This window comes from Benincasa hispida, chromosome 8 (assembly GCF_027475165.1).
Source record: "Benincasa hispida cultivar pf3 chromosome 8, pf3_genome.v1.1, whole genome shotgun sequence".
In the NCBI taxonomy this organism is placed as follows: domain Eukaryota; kingdom Viridiplantae; phylum Streptophyta; class Magnoliopsida; order Cucurbitales; family Cucurbitaceae; genus Benincasa; species Benincasa hispida.
Window position 1 is genome coordinate 20,058,335 of NC_143485.1, and position 22,556 is coordinate 20,080,890.

General features: G+C 35.8%; 2 protein-coding genes across 2 annotated transcripts; one reads left to right on the top strand and one right to left on the bottom strand.

Moving 5' to 3' along the window:
- Window positions 1-2,443: 2,443 nt before the first annotated feature.
- Window positions 2,444-3,016, bottom strand: LOC120083964 (uncharacterized). Its single transcript, XM_039039870.1, has one exon. It carries the CDS (start codon window positions 3,014-3,016, stop codon window positions 2,444-2,446), a length of 573 nt encoding a protein of 190 aa, XP_038895798.1.
- Window positions 3,017-21,377: 18,361 nt separating this feature from the next.
- On the top strand, window positions 21,378-22,165 carry LOC120083965 (putative E3 ubiquitin-protein ligase ATL44). Its single transcript, XM_039039871.2, has one exon. The coding sequence runs from the start codon at window positions 21,505-21,507 to the stop codon at window positions 21,991-21,993; it is 489 nt and encodes a 162-aa protein (XP_038895799.1). The 5' UTR covers window positions 21,378-21,504; the 3' UTR covers window positions 21,994-22,165.
- Window positions 22,166-22,556: the final 391 nt, after the last annotated feature.

Here is a 22,556-nt window from a genome sequence, read left to right on the forward strand (position 1 = left end):
CCATTTGTTTGGGGGTGGTATGCGGTGACGATCTTATGATGGACATTATATTTGATCAACAGTTTGCTAATAATGCAATTCACAAAGTGAGTCCCTTCGTCACTTATTAAGGCACGTAGGGGTGCCAAAACGAGTGAAGATATTTCTCTATAAGAACTTAGAGACTGTTTCTGCATCATTTGCAATGCATGAAATAGCTTCAATCCATTTGGAAACATAGTCGACAGCCAATAGAATGTATTTATGACCATTTGACGATGGAAATGGTCCCATGAAATCTATACCCCAGACGTCGAATAGCTCCACCTCCAATATGATGTTCATTGGCATCGCATTTTTTTCTGAAATGCTTCCAGTGCGTTGACACTTATTGCATTTCATGGAGTATTCTCGTGCATCCTTAAATAGAGTGGGCCAATAATACCCACATTACAAAACTTTTGCCGCTGTGCATTGTCCATCGAAATGCCCTCCATAGGGTGATTCATGACATTGAAATAGTATGCGTTGGAAGGCAGTCTCTGGAACACAGAGTCTCAATATCTGGTCTGGTCCCCTTTTGTAAAGATTTGGATCATCCCAGTAGTAAAATTTTAATTCATGAATGAGCCTCTTCTTTTGATGGGATGTGTAGTTTTCAGGGAAATGTTTGCAGACCAAGAAGTTGACAATATCTTCATACCAGGGTAGTTCTTCGATCTTAAGCAACTATTCATCAGGAAATGAGGTGTTCACCTCCGACTGGATGCGATCCACTTCGGGATTCTCTAACTGCGATAAATGGTCAGCGACCTTGTTCTATGTTCCCTTTTGGTCGATTATTTCCATAGTAAATTCTTAGAGTAAGAGAACCCATCGGTTTAATCTAGGCTTCGCATCTTTTTTGGTCATCAAATATCTCATCGCCGAGTGGTCTGTGTGGACTATAACTTTTGATCCCAACAAGTAAGGTCTGAATTTTTCAATCGCAAAAATTACCGTGAAAAGTTCCTTCTCAGTGGTGGTGTAATTCACCTGCGTGGAGTTTAATGTTCTGCTGGCATATGCGATGGGGTGTAACATTATCTTTACATTTTGTGCCAGGACTGCCTCCATCGCATATCCGATGGCATCGCACATCAGCTCAAATGGCTTTGCCCAATCGGGTGCGATCGAAATTGGCGTTGTAGTCAAAGCGTCCTTTAATGTTTTGAATGCGGTGAGGCAGTGTGGATCAAAATCAAAAGGTCTATCAGCTTCCAACAATGCATTCAACGGTCGAGCGATTTTGGAGAAGTCCTTCACAAACCTTCTATAAAACCCCGCGTCCTAAGAAACTTCTCAAAGCTTTCACATTTGCTGGAGGTGGAAGTTTTTCTATAGCTTCAATTTTTGCTTTATCCACCTCTAGCTCATTCTTTGAAACCTTATGCCCAAGCACAATTCCTTCTTTGACTATAAAATGACACTTTTTCCAGTTCAGCACCAGATTAGTTTCTTCACATCTTTTCAGTATTCTCTCCAAGTTTTGCAGATAGATTTCATATGTTTGCCCATAGACTGAGAAATCATCCATAAAAATTTCAACTGAGTCTTCAAGGTACTCGAAGAAGATTGCCATCATACACCTTTGAAACGTACTGGGCGCATTGCATAGTCCAAAAGACATGCGACGAAAGGCGAACGTTCCATATGGACATGTGAATGTAGTCTTTTCTTGATCCTCCGGTGCGATCATAATTTGGTTATAGCCTGCGTACCCATCAAGGAAGCCAAAATAGTCATTTCCCGCTAATCAGTCGAGCATTTGATCAATGAAAGGTAAGGGGAAATGATCTTTCTTTGTCGCCGCGTTGAGTTTCCTATAATCTATACAAATTCGCCAACCTATGACGGTCCTCATGGGGATCAATTCGTTGTTTGCGTTAGGAACTACTGTCATCCCACCCTTTTTGGGAACATACTGTACGGGGCTGATCCACGTGCTATCTGCGATAGAGTAGATAATGCCGGCGTCTAACCATTTGATGATTTCTTTTTTAACAACCTTTTTCATCGCAGGGTTCAGTCTTCGTTGAGGTTCTATCGAGCCTTTTTGGTTTTCTTCAAGCCGAATTCGATGTATGCAATACATCGGGCTAATACCTCTGATATCTGCGAGCGTCCATCCGATTGCTCTAATATATTTCTTTAGAACACTGAGTAGCACAGTTTCTTTTTCTTCAGGTAACGCAGAGGATATGATGACTAGTAAGGTTTCATTCTGGCCGAGAAATATAAACTTCAAGTGGGTTGGTAGAGTTTTTAGTTCCAGTGTAGGTGGTTGCTCTAAAGAGGGCTTCTGTACTTTTCTTTCTTCATCCAAATTCAACATTTCTTCATTATTCAATGTCTCTGTTATTGCATGGAAAGTCTCTATGGATGTTATCGCATCCTCTCTTTCTTCATTTCCTTCCTCGGACTCTCAATCTTCAACGCAAGTGTGTTCATCATTGGAATCTGATAAGCCTTCCTCATCTGGGTAGTTTATTACCTTGATAATATTGAACCTGAGCTTCTTTTCATTGATGCTCATTGTGATTTCTCCCTTGTGCACATCTATCTGAGCATGACTAGTAAATAAGAATGGTCGTCCCAATATGATTGGAACATCTTTATCTGCCTCATAATCTAAGATAATGAAGTCTGCAGGTAGAATGAATTTGTCTATTGTTACCAAGACATCCTTTAATTTCCCTTCAGGGTGCACTAAGGACCTATCTGCGAGTTGGAGAGTCACTGTTGTGGGTGTTAGCTGTCCTACATTCAATCTTTTGAAAATTGAAAGGGGCATTAAGTTTATGCTTTCCCCAAGATTGCATAATGCTTGACCAATATAGATCCCTCCTATTGAGCAGGGTATTGTGAAACTGCTTGGGTCGCGCATCTTTGGTGGGATTATAGTATTTGATTCTTGTGGCAATGCCACCATTGCAAATCTTCCCATGCCTCTCTTCTTCGAGACAATTTCCTTAAAAAATTTAGCATACACCGGCATCTGCTCTATCGCTTCTACGAATGGAATATTGATGTACAATTGTTTCAATATTTCTAGGAAGCAATGATACTGACCTGCATCGTTTTATTTCTTTTTCAGTTTTTGAGGAAATAGAGGTAGTTGTACTTTCAATGTTTCATGGTCTGGAGGCTTAGAGGTGATCGCATCTTTTATTTCCATAGTCTCGGATTCCTTTGACCCAGTTTGCGATAGAGGTTTCTTTGATTCAATCGCAGGTTTCTCCTTTGACTCGGTCTTGCTAGGCTTCTTCCTGACTTCTATCACCACCTTTCCACTTCTTAGTGTGACTGCCTGGCAGTGTTCTTTTCCTGTATTCCCCGGATTGCGTGGAAGCTCAGTTGAGCTAGGCAATTTGTCCTATTTGAATTTCCAAATTGTGGATGGATGTAGCTTGGTTTTGAAGGACTATTTCATTCTTTTCAATGTATTGCTTCAACAAGTTTTCCAAGGATGATGAGGATGGTGTTTGAGAGCTGCTAGCTTGCTGTTGCTGTTGTCCATTAGTTCTATGGAAAAATCCTGACGGTCCCTCTCTCTGAGCCACAGGCTGACTGCCTTGCTGTTGGTTGTTCTTCCAAGAAAAATTAGGGTGATTTCGCCACCCCGGGTTGTAAGTGTTTAAAAAATGATTGTTTTTGACAAAGTAGATTGATTGAGGATTTCATGGACATTCCTTAAATGAATGCGATTCTTCACATATAACACAACTGGTGCTTGTTTGCTCTATCGCATTGACTTGCCCATTTCGAGTTCCTGAATTGTTTATTGTGATGCCTTGCAACAAGTTTATCATCGCATTCATCTAATTTTGCAATGATGCAATGGCACCATTACGCGCATTACCTTCTCTGGGTTTTATTCTTTGATCGCTTTCTTGCCAATCTTCGTGGTTTTTCGAGATGCGATCAAGAATGTTCTTTGCTTCATCATATGTTTTGTCCAGCAAACCTTCTGTACTGCCGCATTGGTAGCTGCCTGCTATGCAGAATTGAGTCCATGATAGAAAATCTCTATTTGGAGTCAATCCGACAATCCATTGTGTGGGAAGTTGCGTACTAGTCTCTTGAATCTCACTGATAACTGGCATAAATGTCAGTTATTATGAGCCTTTTATTTAGAATTATGAGGGCTAACAAGTAGAAAACGCGGTGATAATACTTAGAATTTGTGAAAAATTGAGTTTTGCATCGATTAGCACCTAAATCCTCATTGACCCAATATTATGCGTTACTCTGTGCCAAAGTATCTATTTTTGTAGCTATCATAGGAATCAAATGCATGCGTTGAAGCCAGACGAACGCAAAGACAAACGTGTGCGCTGAAAATTGAGTTATTGCATAGATGAATGCATGTGGTGATCGCATGCATCTATCGAATGGAAGTTGCAGTGATCAAGTGAATGCGATAATCACTTGGAGATTGCGGCCACGGAGTGATAACCATAATAGAAGATCGCAAGATAGGTAGAACGTGTTGATAACTTCAGCTGAATCAAGCTCGGACACATACCTTGGGAGTATCAATAAGATAAGACGATGTGACAATGCCCATACCGCGACAAAAGCAACAGTGAGTCATAACGAAATTATGATAGTTGTCAGCGTTTAAACTCTATAAATAGCCCCTTGGACCTTCATTTCAAGACATCTGAACTTCTGCCTCAAGGCAGAGGTTTGCGATCACATATGAGAGCTTGAGTAAGATTTTCAGTGAGAATTCTTCACCTCCACAAACCAGACCGAGTGACGACCGGAGCTTTTGCCGGAGATAGAGCTCGAGAGAGACATTTCCACCATTCATCCATGGCACCATCAGCAACCTTGACGCAGAGTCCTTCATTTCTCTTTTAACCTCTATATTGTATTACATTTTAGCTTAAGATATTAAGACATTTTGTAATCAATGCATCTCTTGATTCCTTCAATGCCATCTTCTTTATCATCTTTATCTCTATCATTGTTTATCTTCAGGCGTTTATTTATCAAAGGCGATCGCATACTTAATCGTGTAGCCTAGAGATAGAACACATGTAGCAACCCACCGAGAGGTGTGCGTTGAGCGAGTATAGTAAGTTAATCCTCTTTTCTTGGTGAAAGGTTGTTGCAACGTTTGTCTATGGGTTATTGCATTGCTTGTTTATAAGTTAAATAGCCGCGTCTAATTGCCTGAAAAGGTAAGAGATGGAACATACTAAAGCAAAGTATGCATTGTTCCTAGAGATAGACACAATCTTATGCTCGACGTAACCATGCACTATAGAGATATAGTCATGTGGCTGACCACCGAGAGGTATGCTATACGTTAGTGCGATGAGCTGGGAATACTCGGGCGATTTAAGATAAAAAAAATTACTATGCATTAACGGTTGTTGTGTATCTACCAATTCTCATTGCAAGTCTTTTATTGCTCTATCTGTTTAGTTAGAAGTAGGACTAGTGTGTATATCCATTAAACTTCTTCTTTTTATTTTTTATTCATTGCCTCAAAAGCATTGCTTCACAAGCATTATTGAGTGACAAGTCTTTGTGTTCGACCTCGGATTACCTGAGAAACTTGCGTTCGCGTTATACTTGCCGTGAACGTAAGAAAACTTGTGATGGGAATGCGTGGTCATTGCATACCAGATTAACGCATTATCATTCCGACGCATGACCTCAGACGCATGGGCGTAAACGCATAGCTTAAGCCATGTCTAACGCATGATTGCGTGCATAACCCCATCCGTCCCTAATTTTCCTTCCAACACTCGCCCATGCATCACTGAGCGATTCATCTTCTTCTTGTTCAAAATTGGTGATCAATTTTCTCCTTCTGGTATTCTTTGTGGGAGGAAAATACTTTTTCATAAACTTTTCCATGACTTGCTCCCATGAAGTTATCTCTCCTGGTTCGAGAGAGTAAGCCCATTTTCTTGTTTTATCGCATAGTGAAAATGGAAATAACGTGAGTCGAACCTCTTCTGAGAAATATTAGGGAACACAAAAGTGTTGCAAATTTCAATGAAGATTCATAGATGGGCGTGCAGATCTTCACCACATCGTCCTCCAAACTGTTCTGTTGTTTGTATCATTTGAACATTACTGGCTTCATCTCGAACTTTGATCCATCCAATGCTGGTCTCATGATTCCTGGGGAGAAATCATACAAGTTTGGTGACGCATAGTCCTGGATGGGTCTATTGCGATCATTTGCTAGTAGGTTAGGATTTTCTATCATGTTGTTTTCATTTGCTACTCGTTTTTCAGGTTGTTCAGCCATTATGTGAACTTTTCCTGGTCGTTTACGTCTGTTTCTCTATCTCTTGTGAAAAGTTCTTTCGATCTCTGGGTCGTATTTGAGCTTAGGAGTGTGTCCTTCGCTCATGCGACGCTTTCTTCTTCTTTCACAGATGGAATGGAAATTCAACAAAGGTTGAGAGCTGCAAAGATCAAAGAGGTTTGATGTTAGTGCAATCTATACCGTAATCCATGGCAACGGTGCCAAAAACTTGATGCGTTGGTTTATCATGCGATGATGTGTGGATGCGATGATCATACAAGTTTTCCTAACAAAGCCCAAGTATAAGCCTTCTTAGGGTCCTGGTAAGTCTAGGGTCGAACACAGGGATTACTAAATAGATATGCAACGGACTCTCTAATTCTATTGCGGTGGTGATAGAGAAGTAAATGGTGATTTAATTTAGATTTTCTAATGCGATGGAATTAAACGTGGAGTGATGAAAGAGTGGAGTTGTAACAAGTATGCGATGTCTCGCCTTCATGCTATTTTCTGGTAGTCTCTCGACCTTTCAAAAAATTAATTTATTTTCAAGGATTCCCTTCCCTCGACTTTGCCTCGCCTCCTTGCTCTTTGTTGTCTCTGGTTTGGTAGCATTGGGTATTTATAGATTTCAAGGTGATGCAGCTCTTCTGACAAATGATTACAAAGATGGGTAGCATTAATTTCCATACTCTGTTGCGCCGTCTGAAAGTCACCGGAAGTTCAATGTATTTGCAACGGTATGGTCTTTAACAATCGTCAACTGTATTTCAGAATTGACCATTATCAGCTTTACGTCCCATCATGATTTATTATGTTGTCGCTTCTATGTAAGGTCTTTATACGATCGCTTTTGAGGTACTTCTTGCGGCCGTAAACTCAAGTGTGCCATCACGTTGTATCCTTAGATCACAATTTCATATGCACCATCACATTGTACCTGCACAAAAATAGGCGAATTAACTGCTTTTATGCGATAAGCATTAGCGATCGCAATTTCTTTTAGTTTGCCGCATTCAATCATACTATTGCCTATTTCTGCATCGTTTTCTCCCATTGTTTTAATAATTTGAGCTTTAATAACTTTTATTTCTACCAGTTATCACAAATCAATTACCAGATGCATTTATAGATGCAAAGAAAGTAACTAAGTCACATATACCAGTTGCAAATGTCCCATCAAAAATTGATATCCCAACACAACAAGTTGCTACTAATGAATCTGGAGCACGGCAGAAGCGTGGCAGACCAGTGGATTTCAAAGATAAAAGTTCTTGAAAACAAGAAATAATTAATATTAAAAAAGGCGTGGTTAAGGATATAAATGAAGGTTTGTGAAAACCCTAGATGGACACGATATCGTTTCCTAATTTTAGTTTACACATAATCATAAAATTCAGTAACCTAATTATGCATTCTACAAAGAAAATTTACAGCATGCTTCATAAATCAATATAGAGAAGGAATTTTGGTTTGATTTACTTACCACTTGAAGAACCAATTCTTCACAAAAAATCCTTTTGATCGGTCATAAACCCTCTTTGGAACACAAACTCCAAAACACAACAACACCCAAGTATAACGATGAACACCACCACAAAAGAACCTTCTGTATTCTACTTAGGGTTGAGAATATGCAAGAGGGGTGGGCTTTGCTTCAATTTTGACAGAGGTTAGAAGATGAGAAGAAATTTCTGGAAATTGTGCATGGGGGAATTCACTGACGTTCTATATGTATTGTTTAGGGAAAAAGACTAAAAAAATCAACTTCCTCCAACTCCCCTCTCATGATATATTATTGAGAGAATTAGAGGGGAGGGAGTTACATAACTCTCTTCTTCAAATGAATTTAAAAGATGATTATATATATATATATATATATATACACGATAATCAACTTTATACATTAAACTATATGTTATATCGAATATAACACATAACCTATAGTTTTTATATTATATCAAACATAATATAACTTATAGTTTAAATTCTATCAACAATTTATGGTACTCAATATAAATCAAATTTATATTAAATATATATGAATCCAATTCATATCATTAATATTTGAATCAAATTCAAATATTTATTTGCTATCAAATAAATTTTATATTATAATGTATCCATACATTAGGTTAATTATATCACATATAATTAATTTAAATCATATATAATTAATTCTTTTAATTAATTTGAACAATTCAAATTAATCCAAAATTAATTTAATTCTCAATAATCCCAGTTGAGCTATAGAGGGGATCTTATGGATCTATAGATTGAAACTCCAACGGTACTTGGATAATTAATTAAACTCGTTTAATTAAATTACCCACTTTCATTAACTTCCATTCACTACACTAAAGATTGACAGATGCACTCTTCGTACTACAGATATATTTCTGTGTCCATTGGATATGACCAATCAATAGTGATTACCCTTAACAAATTGCTTGTAAGTACAACTAGGTCAGAACTATCGTTTTGCCCCTATAGTTACATCTAACTCCTTAAGTATTCATGATTCCTCTAATGAACAATAAATCATAGTCCAAATATGACCAAACCCTTCTCGAGGCAAAAGAGATTGTGGTGCCATATTGTTCAATCCCCATAATAAGTTCTTAAGGGAGCAATTTATCTACTTACCCTGACGTTAGGGAAGGAATGAATTTCGTTTGGTGTAACTATGTTCCCAGCTCCCCAATCAGATAAATCCTCAAAATGCTAGGCATATTGAATCGGTGAACTAGCCACTCTCACCCACACAAATCAAAGGATTGCCTTCATATGAAGTAGTTCATAACTCACTCTGAATTCAGGTTATGTCACCTATGGTCATCCTAGTGAAATGTAAGACTCTACGATTAACAATGTAATATAATGAGACTATTAATTTCGTGATTCAGTGTTATATAATGGTCATCCTGGTGAATATATGAATTTCTTATTTCGGTTTAGAAATAAATCCAATAAACTAAAAGATCCATGATTTATACATGAGTACTTGAACTCTATGTGGAGACACAAGAGTGGATCAGGTTTGATTAAATAGTCAAAATGATCTATAGTATACGAATAAGGTTGGGTGTCTTACTCTGGTAACACTATCAAATATGGCCCACTCTGTAGTTGTTACAAGGAGTTGTAAAGTACTACAAACGAAGTGATCTTGATTCATTCATGTGATGACATGGAGTTAGGACATCCTGTGCAATGAGTTTGCATAAGATTGTACCAAGAAATAAATCACTCTTACTTTATAACGGTTTTTACTGTTTAAGACTAACTATTTCAAAACGATGACCTAGGTAACTTGACCTTAATCCTGAACTAACTATGAACTCTTATTTATTCGGGATTATCTTTAGATTTGCATAGGTGAGGGTTGGCTCAACAGCGCCGGCTCAATAAGCCTCTCATTTCAGGGGTAAGACCCGATAGATAGCTGGGGACATAGAGTGCAAGACAGAATTCACTTCTACCCGCTTTCAGGGATAGTAGAGAGGCATTTCCCTAAGTGTTGACTCTAAGTCTTGAACAAGGGGCCCACCCTCTCATTGGCCTGAGAGAGACTGGGTGATGATCGAATCACAAACCAATTGTTCATTAGAGTGCCATTAGAACTTAAGGAACAAGAGGTAATCTCAGTGGTAAAACAGCTTTTTGACCCAGTCGTTATTAAGAACAACCTGTGAAGGGTTAACTTACTAATTATGGTTATATCGAGTGGACACAATATATCTACAGTGAGGGGAGTGCAACTACTAAGCTTTAGTGGAGTGACCCGATAGTTAATGAATGGGGGTTAATTTGGTGTAAAGAGTTTAGGTAATTAATCTTGGTTCGTTAGAGCCCATGATCTGTAGGTCCATTAGGTCCCCCTACTAGTTCACAAATAGATTAGCCTTAGAATAGCGTGATAAGTTGATTTGAAACGTTAAAATTCGAATTAAGGGAATTAGTAATTATATGTGATATAATTACATGTTTAATTTTGGAATTAAACGTAATTGCATAATCGATTAATATATAAATATGATTTAAATATTAATTTCATGAATAGGGATTCATGGTGATAGATTTGGTGACAAATTAATTTAATATTTGATATTAAATGAATAGAATTAATTAAATTGTTTAATTAATTATTAATTATTAATTTTATTAGAAAAATTGATTATTGAATTAATTTTTGTAAAATTAATAAAAAAATTTCAATTTTAATTAAAGAATTAAAATTAGAAAAAGTTTTTATTTCGATAATCAAACAAGGAAAATTGAAAAATGGAAAATCCAAATGTGGGATTTTCCCACTTTCAAACAAGAAGGTTAGTCACTTTTTTATACATAATTCTACCATCAAATTCAAGGAGTAGCTGGAATCACTTGAAGTGATCAGTTTGCATGAGAGTCATTTAATAAAATCACTCTTGATTGAGTGGAAAAGTTGATGCAATTGCTGAATTACTGAGTTTTTTAAGATTGAAGAAGTTGTTCTTCAACAAGCTGAAAAACCCGAAAATCTTTCCTCCAATTCCCTAAGTTCAAGTTTGTTTTGAGTCCCACAACTCAATCTAAGGCTCCTAAAGAATAGTAGGGAAGCTCTAGTGGTAGTCCACAGCAAGAATTGGAAAAGATTGTAGCTCAAATTCGTGTTTGAAGAGGATCTTCAAAGGTATGTGTTGAAACCCTCTTAATACCCTATGAACATGCTTATTTTGATGTCAAAATTGAGTAATTAGAATGCTTAATGATCTTGTTTTCTTTCATTGCATGTTTCTGTAAACCAACATGGTTCAGGTTATCACTTAAACACAATCCACCTATATGTCTTTACATACATGTTTAAGCTACAAAAGATAACATTGGATGTTTGTTTATTGGTTTTGTGGGTTACAGTTGTTAAATGTCGAATAACCTCAAATTTTATTAAATAAATAAACTGTTTGTACAATACAATTAAAACTAGAGGACTCACAAGATTTAGGGCACCAATCCCAACAATCTCTCATTTTTCCTAAAGCCAATGGGGTGTACATCATAAAAGTCATACTAATACAAAAGTATACAAAGCAAGAAACTAGGGGATAATACGCACCTAGTACAAAATCTCCCACTTGCCCTAGACTAGATGTGGAATGTCACATAGACCCATACTCCGCAGGTGACCCTCAAATACCTTAATCGTGAGGGCCTTTGTAAATGGATCAGCAAAGTTGTGCTCCGAAGAAATCTGCGTGACGATCATATCCCCTCGATGCACAATCTCTCGAATGAGATGATATTTCCACTCTATGTGCTTCCCACGTTTGTGACTATCGAGAATTAGCCACAACACCACTATTATCACAATAAAGAGTGATGGACTTTGACATGTCTAGAACCACTTCCAGATCAGTCAGGAATTTCTTGGGCCACACAGCTTTTTTGGCAGCTTCACAAGCTGCTACATACTCAGCCTTCATAATGGAGTCAGCAATGAATCCTTGCTTGGTGCTCCTTCAAACTACAGCCTCTCCGTTAAGAGTGGACACTGATCCTGAAGTGGATTTCCTAGAATCCTTATCAGTCTGAAAATCAGAGTCTGTGTATCCTCTAAGGATTAAATCCTTAGAACCATACACAAGCATGTAGTCCCTCGTTCTCTGAAGATACTTGAGGCTGTTCTTAACGGCGGTTCAGTGATCAAATCTTGGATTAGACTGATATCTATTGATTATTCTCACTTCATAGCAAATGTCAGGTCTAGTACATAACATCACATACATCAGGCTACCAACAGCCAATGCATAGGGGATCCGTCTCATTCCTCAACCTCTTGAGTTTTCTTAGGACACGGTTCATTAGACAAAGTAACTCCATGCCTAAAATGGAGCAAACCTCTCTTGAAGTTGGACATCGAAATCTTGACAAGCATCTTGTCAATGTATGATGCCTAAGACAGGGCCAACGTTTTATTTTTTCGATCCCTAAAGTTTTGAATGCCCAGAACAAACTGCACCTCTCCCAAATATTTCATTTGGAATTGTGTAGCTAGCCAATCTTTAATTTTAGTCAATAGACATACATCATTCCAAGTGAGTAGGATATCGTCTACATCCAACACAAGAAAAACTACTAAACTATTGATGATTCTTTTGTAAACACAATACTGATTAACATTTTGATCAAAGCCATAAGATTTAATCGCAGTATCAAATCTTATATTCCAAGATCGAAAAGCTTGTTTCAATCCATAAATGGACTGATTAAGCTTGCAAACCTTATGCTTTTGACCTTGGTTATGAATCTCTCAGGCTGCTCCATATATATGGTCTCCTCAAGATTGCCATTCAGAAAAGCAGTCTTGACATCTATTTCCCAAATCTCATAGTCATAATATGAGGCAATGAACAGGAGTATCTGGATAGACTTCAACATGGCAACAAGAGAGAAAGTCTTTTCATAGGCGACTCAATCAATTTGGGTATACCCTTTTCCGCAAGTCTAGCCTTGAAGGTTTTCACCTTCCCATCAGCACCGTATTTTCTCTTGTAGATTCATTTGCAACCTATAAGTTTTACCCCATTAAGTTGATCTACAAACATATTTTCTCTTGTAGATTCTTTTCGAGATCTACAGCTTTGATCCATTCATCTTTCTCAACATCCTTCATTGCCTTCTTGTAAGACAATGGATCCTCAACATCGCCATCAACTACGATAGCTAGGGTTTCTGTTAAACCCATGTATAGGCGGGTTCATAACCATCCTAGTACATCGAGGCTTCTTCAACGTTTGAGGTGGATGTGATCTACTAGATAAACCAAATTCAACAACTCTTGTTGAGGTATTGGGCTATTCAACAACTCTTGTTGAAGGTTCAGTAGTTTTACTGGAAAGTTCACTTAATACTATCTTACTGCGGGACTTATGTTCCCTTATATGGTCCTCTTCTAAAAACATAAAATTTTTCAACACGAACACTTTATTATCTTTAGGATCATAGAAGTAACCACTTCTCATTCTTTTAGGTTAATCTACAAATAGGCACAATTTTGAACGAGGCTCCAATTTCTTAGGATTTACCTCAAGCACAGATGCTGGGCAACCCTAAATCATGAAATTGTGTAAACTACCTTTACGACCATTCCATAATTCCAAAGGTGTTTTCGTAACACTCTTGAATGGAACACAGCTCAAAATGTAGGTTGTAGTCTGTACTGCATAACCACAAAACGAGTCTGGTAAGGAAGCATAACTCATCATAGACTAAGTCATGTCCAACAGGGTTCGATTTCTCCTTTCTGATACACCATTCTACTGAGCTGTGACAACTGCTGAGAGTTGAGATGTTATTCCATGTTCTATCAAATAGTCCTGGAATATCATATCCATATATTCTTCACTTCGATCAGATCGAAATGCTTTAATTGTTTTGTATAATGCATTTTCAACTTCAGCCTCGTACTATTTGAACTTTTGAAAGGCTTTAGACTTATGTTGCATTAAATAAACATACCTATATCTGGAATAATCATCTGTAAAAGTGATGAAATATTCAAACCCTCATTTTGTCTTAACATTTATTGGACCATAGAGGTTTGAATGTACAAGCTAGGGCTCTTTGGCTCTGTGAGCTTTTCTAGTAAAAAGATCTTTTAGTCATTTTGCCTTCAAGGTATGACTCACATAATACAAAATTTTCTTCTAACTCACTTAGAAATCCATTCTTAACCAGTTTTTCAATCCTATTAAGATTTATGTGTCGTACTCTTAGATGCTATCTTTTATTTTGACTTACCGCAGTTTTAAACAGTTCAGTATTTAAGAGAGCTTTAGTTGCTAACGGTCTTAGCACATATAGATTATCCTCTAGTTTGGCAAAACAAATATCACTACCATTTTTTGGTAAATAAACACTTTATTTACCAAAAAAGGTAAAGTATAATTTTGTTCAAGAAGACACTTTACAAAGATTAAGTTTCTCTTTAAGTTAGGAACAACATAAATATTTTCTTAAAAGATAAATGCTTTCTATAAAGTAAGTAGAAGTTCTCCTACTACCCTTGCAAAGACAACGTGCCCAATTCCTACATGAATCGACATCTCACCAGCCTCCAGCTGTCGTAAGAAATTAATTCCCTAAATTGAAGAAAAAACGTGGTTAATGGTGCCCAAATCAACTATCCAGGCCGAATCATCATTCTCCACTAGGAAAGTTTCCAATACAAGTAAATCGTATTTACCTTACTTGACCTTCTTCTTTTCTGCTAAGTACTTGGGAAAATTCTCTCTCCAATGTCCCTTCTAGTTTCAATGGAAACAAATTCCCTTTGCAGCCTTGGTTTTCTTGCCCTTTTGGGCAATAACTGGTGGGTTAGTCTTTCTCTTTCCACCTTTCTTCTTCTTCCAATTTTTGGTGCCGAAAGAGGAAAGTACAGACTTGGTTCCAAAGGTCGAACCTCTATAGAACCTCTTAGAGGACGAGGTAACATTTGTCTCACCTTTCTGTTCCTTGGATTTCATCAAGGACTGACAGATCTGTAACTCATTGAGCAGGGTGGTCCAATTTGTAGTCAATTCTGTTCATAACAATGTTGCTACGGAACTGTAAGAAAATTTCAGGTAAAGTTTTTAGGATGAAGTTATCCTGACTAGCTTCATCAATGGCAGACCCATTCATCTCCGTCACATTAAAATGGACCATCATGTTCAAAACGTGTTCTCGAACAAAGGCCCCTTCTTACATGAAGGCATTGAAGATGAATCTAAAAGCGCCATGCCTGAGCTGAGTGGACTGTTGTCCAAACATTCCCCTTAGGGACTCCATAATCTCACGAGCAGTAAGCATGGGCTCATGCTTCTTAGCCAAGACCTCAGATAGGCTTGCCAAGATGTACGCTCGAGCCTCATCATTTGCCCATACCCAATGCTCGTATGCCTCCCAAACATTTCGAGTGGCATTAGAAGCTGGGACTAGAGAACAATCCTCCATTAGGACAAATTTTAAGTCATCAATGATAAGAACTGTATTGGTTGTGTTTTTCTAGGTGACGTAATTTTCGTCAATAAGTTTTTCGACGACAAGTAAATTAAGAGTCATGGAAGTCATATTGATAAAATTTCTTATACAATTTATTTATATTAGTAATCCATGCATTAACCATTTTGGGAAAACCAATCAAATTTAGCAAAAAAATTAATGCACCCTATGTGACATATATTTTGCAATAATGTTTCTAGGAGGCAGGGTAAAAGTCACCATAGGATGATCAGGTACCCCTTCACTGAAATAAGACCATCTCAACCAATATACAGAACAACTCTTTGTTCCTATAATTATTAGTCACCATTGTTCAGTCCAGAAATTTTTAACTAGCTTAACATTTTCTTGTAAGTGTAACCCCTCATTTTAGATTCTATAGTTTCACCCCAATGAGCCAACCATAGGAAAAAACTGATTGGAAAAAAACTAAAGCGGCTATTCATTTTTGGAGTTTGAGTAAAGAGTCGTGCAAATGTCATCCGTAGGAGAACACAAGTAAAGGTGCCTCGAGGTCGAGCATGAAATTTACTACAAATTAATGAGAAAAACCACGGGATGTGTGTTTACACACTTCCAGCTCCCACTTACTATAAACATTCTCTCCATTCACCTTGGTATTGACCTATACAAACACCACCCATAAGAAGACACAAGCAAAGGTGCCTCGAGGTCAAGTATAGGTCTCATGGTGTGAACTATGAGGGAGAAACATGATAGGAACAATGAAGTATCATATACCCATTTTCCTTCCACTAAGCATTTTACCTAGGGTTAATTTAACTTAAGGAAAATACGGCTACGTATTTTTACTAAGTGATTGTTTATGTTTGCCCAATAGTAACACTTACTTTCGATAGTTAAACAATTTTGATTAATATTCATTAAACATTTTAATAAACTTTTTAATCAACAATTGCATGCTTGTGGAAAATCTATCTAATTCACCTTTCACGTCAATTTCGAAGTAGGGGTATTTTGTTTCCATCAGCTTAAATACCCCAACCTAGATAGGACTGACCTTAGACTGAGGTCCCTTATACCTACATTTGCTACAACTTTTATCTTTTATTAAGACCAATTTAATCCTATTAAACTGAATAAAAATATTAAACTAATTTCTAATCATATTAGAAATATTGTGAACTTAGGTCTATGTGAATCATATTTTAAACTATTTAAAAAATTAGTTTAACCTAAGTTTGATTTTAATTCCTAATTCATTTAATTATAAAAATTATAAATAAATTAGATAAATTAAAACCTAAGATTGCAACTATTGACAAACTAAGTAAAATTATAACAATTACAAAATTACCTAAAGTAGTGTAATGTTTCATGCAATCTCAATTTTAATTTTCATTACTTAAACATACATAACCATTATATACTAAAGTAGTGAAATTAATAATGACATTTCATCCAAGCATGCTTACTATATATTATAACAATTATAATATAAATGATGCATGATAATGTCATTAATGAACGCATTATATATTATAACATTTATATTATATGATGCATGAGCATGGTATAAAATTAAATCATACAATAATATTATAACATTTATAATGCTTATCATGCATGATTAAATGCATAACCTATGGTGAGATTTTTTATATGACATATATTATGACATATGAAAAGAAAATAAATCATACATCAAATGCATAATTTAAAGAGCAATAAATGGACTTAGATTAGATTCCTCAAAAATTTAATTAAATCAATATAACTTTTTATATTAATTTAATTAATTATAAAACTAAATGTTTAAAAAAAAAATTGCAGTTGAACAAGACCAAAAAGGTTGAACCAAGCCACGAACCACTACTCTCAATGAAATAAACCACCCATTTGAATCGCCCGAACCGCATGCACATCCGTCTCGGAGCGTCGTGACGTTGTGCCCTAGCGTCACAACATTGCGGAAGTTCAACTCTATCTGTCGCAACGTAGCATCGAGACGTTGCAACGTCTCGATGCTACTGTACAGTCGCCTACTGTACAATGGCGAACTCCTTCGTTTCTGCTTCGAATTGGGCCTTGTTTTCTCCAAATTTTCATCTAATAACTCATGAACGACACAAGACAAAATGAATATAGACTCTATTGTATCAATTATGCCCAAACCACCGGGCCCTTACAAACCAATTTGTAAAGAAAGCATTAAATTCTAAACAGTCCAATCTCAAAAAACATCCATATATTGCACAAACCTATACATTCATCAACATGAACATATTATTTCTGCAGAAGCCCACCATCAACTAAATTTTAATTCCGAAAATTTAAAATTTGGGAACTAAAAACCTGGCTCTGATACCACATGAAGGTTTGTGAAAACCCTAGACGAAAGCGGGATCGTTTCCCTATTTTAATTTACACAGAAACATAAAGTTTAGTAACCTAAATATGTATTCTACAAATAAAATTTACAGCATGCTTCATAAATCAATATAGAAAAGAAATTTTGATTTGATTTACTAACCTCTTGAAGAACCAATTCTTCACGAAAGTTCCTCTTGATCGATCACGAACCCTCCTTGGAACACAAACTCCAAAACACAGCAATGCCCAAGTATAACAGTGAACACCACCACAAAAGAACCTTCTGTATTCTCCTTAAGGTTGAGAATATGCAAGAGGTGTGGGTTTTGCTTCAATTTTGGTAGAGGTTAGAAGATGAGAGGAAATTTTCTGGGAATTGTGCGTTTGGGAATTCACTGACATTCTATGAATATTGTTTTGGGAAGAAGACCAAAAAAATTAGCATCCTGCAACTCCCCTTTCACGATATATTGTTAAGAGAATTAAGGGGAAAGGAATAGGGAAGGAAGTAACTGCCTCCTTAAAATGAATTCAAAAAATGAATTTAAAAAATAGTTATATATATATATATATATATATATGGTAACAAACTTATCATATAGTATACATGAAATTATATGTTATTTCAAATATAACACATAACCTATAGTTTTTATATTGTATCAAATACAATATAACCTATAATTTAAATTCTCTCAATAATTTACGGTACTCAATATAAATCAAATTTATATTAAATATATTTGAATCCAATTCATATAATCAATATTTGAATCAAATTCAAATATTTATTTTCTCTCAAATAAATTTTATATTATAACGTATCAAATACATTATGTTAATTATATCACATATAATTAATTTAAATCATATATAATTAATTCTCTCAATTAATTCAAAAATTAATTTAATTCTCAATAATCCCAGTTGAGCTATAGATGGGACCTTATGGACTTTTAGCTTGAAGCTCCAATGGTACTTGGAGAATTAATTAGATTACCCAACTTCCATTAAATGTCGGTCACTCCACTAAAGATTGACAGCTACACTCTTTGCATTATAGATATATTTTTGTGTCCATTGGATATGACCAATCAACAGTGTGATGACCCTTCACAAATTGCTCATAAGTACAGTTGGGCTAAAATTACCATTTTGCCCCTATAGTTACATCTAACTCCTTAAGTACCATCGATCCCTCTAATGAATAATAAGTCATAGTCCAACTATGACCAAACCTCTCTCTAGCCAAGAGAGGGTGTAACGCCACATTGTTCAAGCCCTAGAATCAGCCCTTAAAGGAGAAATTTATCTACTTACCCCGATGTTAAAGAAGAAGTGAACTCTGTCTTGTGTAGTTGTATTCCCAGTTCTCCAATCAGATAAATCCCCAAAATGGTAAGCATATTAAGTCAGCAGACTGACCACTCTCACCCATGCAAATCAAAGGATCGCCTTCATAAGCAGGAGTTTATAACACATTTAGGATTTGGGTCATGTCAACTATGGTCATTTTAGTGAAATGTAAGTCTCTACTATTAATGGTGTTATATAATGAGACTATTCATCCGTGTTCCGATCTTATATAAATCCTTTGTATAGAACATCCCCACTGACATGTCTCTACATGAATAATCAGGATCAGATCATTTGTAGAATTTTACAACAATTGTAACATCTACAAAATCGGTCGTATTCGTAGTGTCACGAGGATAAGGTACTCAGCCTTATACATCTACTACAAGTCGTTCAGGTTATCACTTAAACACAATCCACCTGTATGTTTCTACATACATGTTTAAGCTATAGAAGATAACATTGGATGTTTGTTTATTGGTTTTGTGGGTTAATACTACTAAATGTCGAATAAAGTACCTCAAATTTTATTAAACAAATAAACTGTTTGTACAATACAATTACAAACTAAAGGACCCACAAGATTTAGAGCATCAACCCCAACAAGATATACCAATAAAAAATCGACTAGTGAAGAAATCCTTTACATGACTAGTTAATGAAACATATAAATTAAATTCTCGGGAATTGTATTCATTAAAGTTATTGAGGTCATTATATGGATTGAAACAATAAGGACGAATGTGGTACAATCGCCCGAGTGGATATTTGTTGGCAGAAGGATATCAAAATAATCCAATATATCCATGTGTTTTCATAAAGAAATCACAATCAAGATTTGCTATTATAACTATATATGTTAATGACTTAAATATAATTGGAACTTCTGAAAAACTATCAAAAGCAATAGAATATCTTAAGAAAGAATTTGAGATGAAAGATCTCGAAAAAAAAAAATTGTCTTAGTTTGCAAATTGAGCATTTAGTAGATAGGATATTTTTTTCATTAGTCAACTTATACAGGAAAAAATTTGAAAAAAAAATTATATGGATAAATCACATCCATTGAACATTCCAATGGAAGTTCGTTCACTAGATGTGAAGAAAGATATATTTCAACCTCGAGAGAATAACGAAGAACTTCTTGGCCCTGAAGTATCATATCTTTGTGCAATTAGTGTACTTATATATCTTGCTAATAATACAAGACTAGATATTGTATTTTCAATAAATTTATTAGCTAGATATAGTTCTTCTCCAACGAAAAGACATTAGAATGGAGTTAAACATATACTTCCGTTATCTCCAGGGAACGATTAATATGAGTTTGTTTTATTCGAGTAAATCAAATTTTGATCTCGTTGGTTATGCAGATTCTGAATATTTATTTGATCCAAAAGCTAGATCACAAATATGTTATGTATTCACATATGGAGGAATTATTATATCATGGCGATTAGTGAAACATACCATAACAGCTACTTCCTCAAATCATGTTTAAATTCTTGCAATTCACGAGGCAAGTCAAGAATGTGTATGTCTATGATCAATAACTCAGCATATTCGTGGAACATGTAGTTTTTCTTCTAGTAAAATTCTTCCAACAATATTATACGAAAAGAATACATGCATAGCCCAAATAAAGGAGGATAAATTAAAAAAGATAGAACAAAGCATATTTCACCAAAACTTTTCTATACTCATGATCTCGAAGAAAATGACGACGTCATTGTACAACAAATTTGTTCGAATGATAACTTGGCCGATTTATTTACAAAGGCATTACCTACCGTAATCTTTAATTGGTGCATAAAATTGGAATGCGGCGATTCAAAGATCTCAGGTGATGTTTCCATGAGAGAAAGAAAATATATTGTATTCTTTTAGGATTATTAAATTATATGAAATATGTACTTTTTTTTCTTTCACTAGGATTTTTTTTCATTTGGCTTTTCTTAGTAAGATTCTAACAAGATATATTATAAAAATAGATGTCTAATGCTTAGTGTTCTAAAAGTCATGTGTTCATGTTATTCATGTGCCTTGTAGTTATTCATGCTTAGTGTTCAAGTTACATCCAACTTAGTGGCATTTGACAGATCTTGAAAATACACACAACATTATTATAGTTATTTCCATGTTCATAATTTTAGTTATTTTATTTTATTATTTTATTATTATATTATATTTTATCCATATCCATATTTCCGTTGTGCTCCTCAACTTTACAATAAAAAAAAAATTGATTTAAATATTTGTTTTATTGTAGATGAGATAATTACATAAATACCCTTCCTCACGCTGGGCCTTAAGAGGGCCCATCAACTGGGCTCTTGCTATGAATGAAGAAGCCCAATAAAAAACCTCTCATCAATGCTAAAGAATCTCATTTCTTTTACCACTCCTCCACTCTTCCAAAGACGCATCACTTTAAAAAAATAAAAATAAAAATTTGAATTCTCAGAATCTTTCCGACGGCCGTGGCTACAACCACCATGCCTCCACCGCCTCCACAACCGGCGGAGTTATCCGTTGACGTTCTCTCAACTCTAGATCTCGACTTTCTAAATTTCGCAGGACTGTCCGCTCTGGCGTTGATGATCGTCTACTTCATTTTCACCTGTTACGAACGCAAATACTGGAATCGAAACGGAGATATCGAAGGCGGAAGGCCGCCGTCGTCGGGGACGGTGGCTGAACCTCTGGCTTCAGAGGCAGGGGATTCTTCTTCAAGAAGACGGGCGTCGACGGCGGTGATTTCGACGAAGCTGTTTCAGTACGGAGAGGGAGGATTGATGGGGAAAAATGCGGATTGTTCGATTTGTTTGGATGAATTTTCAGAAGGTGAGATTTGTCGAATGCTTCCGAAATGCAAACACGTTTTTCATCGATTTTGCATCGATCAATGGCTTCCTAATGAACGACATTGTCCTGTTTGTCGTTCCCCTGTTCACGTTCGTATCGTTTATTCAAATCCCTCTTGAGATTTTTATTTTTTATTTTTTGGATTCTTAATTGTGAATAATTTTATTTAATTCATTTGTTCATTGTTAACTCATTTGAATTGTAACAATTTTTTTAGTTTCATTGGCTGATTGGATTGGAATATATTCGCTCATGCTTTTTGAAATAATGAAAACTGGTTATCGATTTGTTAGTTGTAGAGAATCTTAGTTTGTTTGTGTTTTGGAGATGTTTATGGATCCACTTCATTGACTCATTCTTTTCTATTTGAATTTTTGTTTTAGATTTTGTTTTGGTGTGGGATTACTTCACCTTCCAAGTCCAAATCTTGAGTTATGTTAGCTTAGTTGATTGGATTTTTGTATGAATGATTTTGCTTTTACCGACCAAACTTTGGAAAATGTTTTGAAATAGCATTTCACCTTACAAAATTAGTAAGTTTTTTAAAAAAATCATAAAAATAGTTTTTTTCGGTCTATCAAGTGAGATCAACCATCAAGAATTTTTTTAAAATATCAAAATTTTCTAACTTATTGATTGCTTTTGGTACATAAGATTTACTTTTTTTATGTAATTTTCCCAA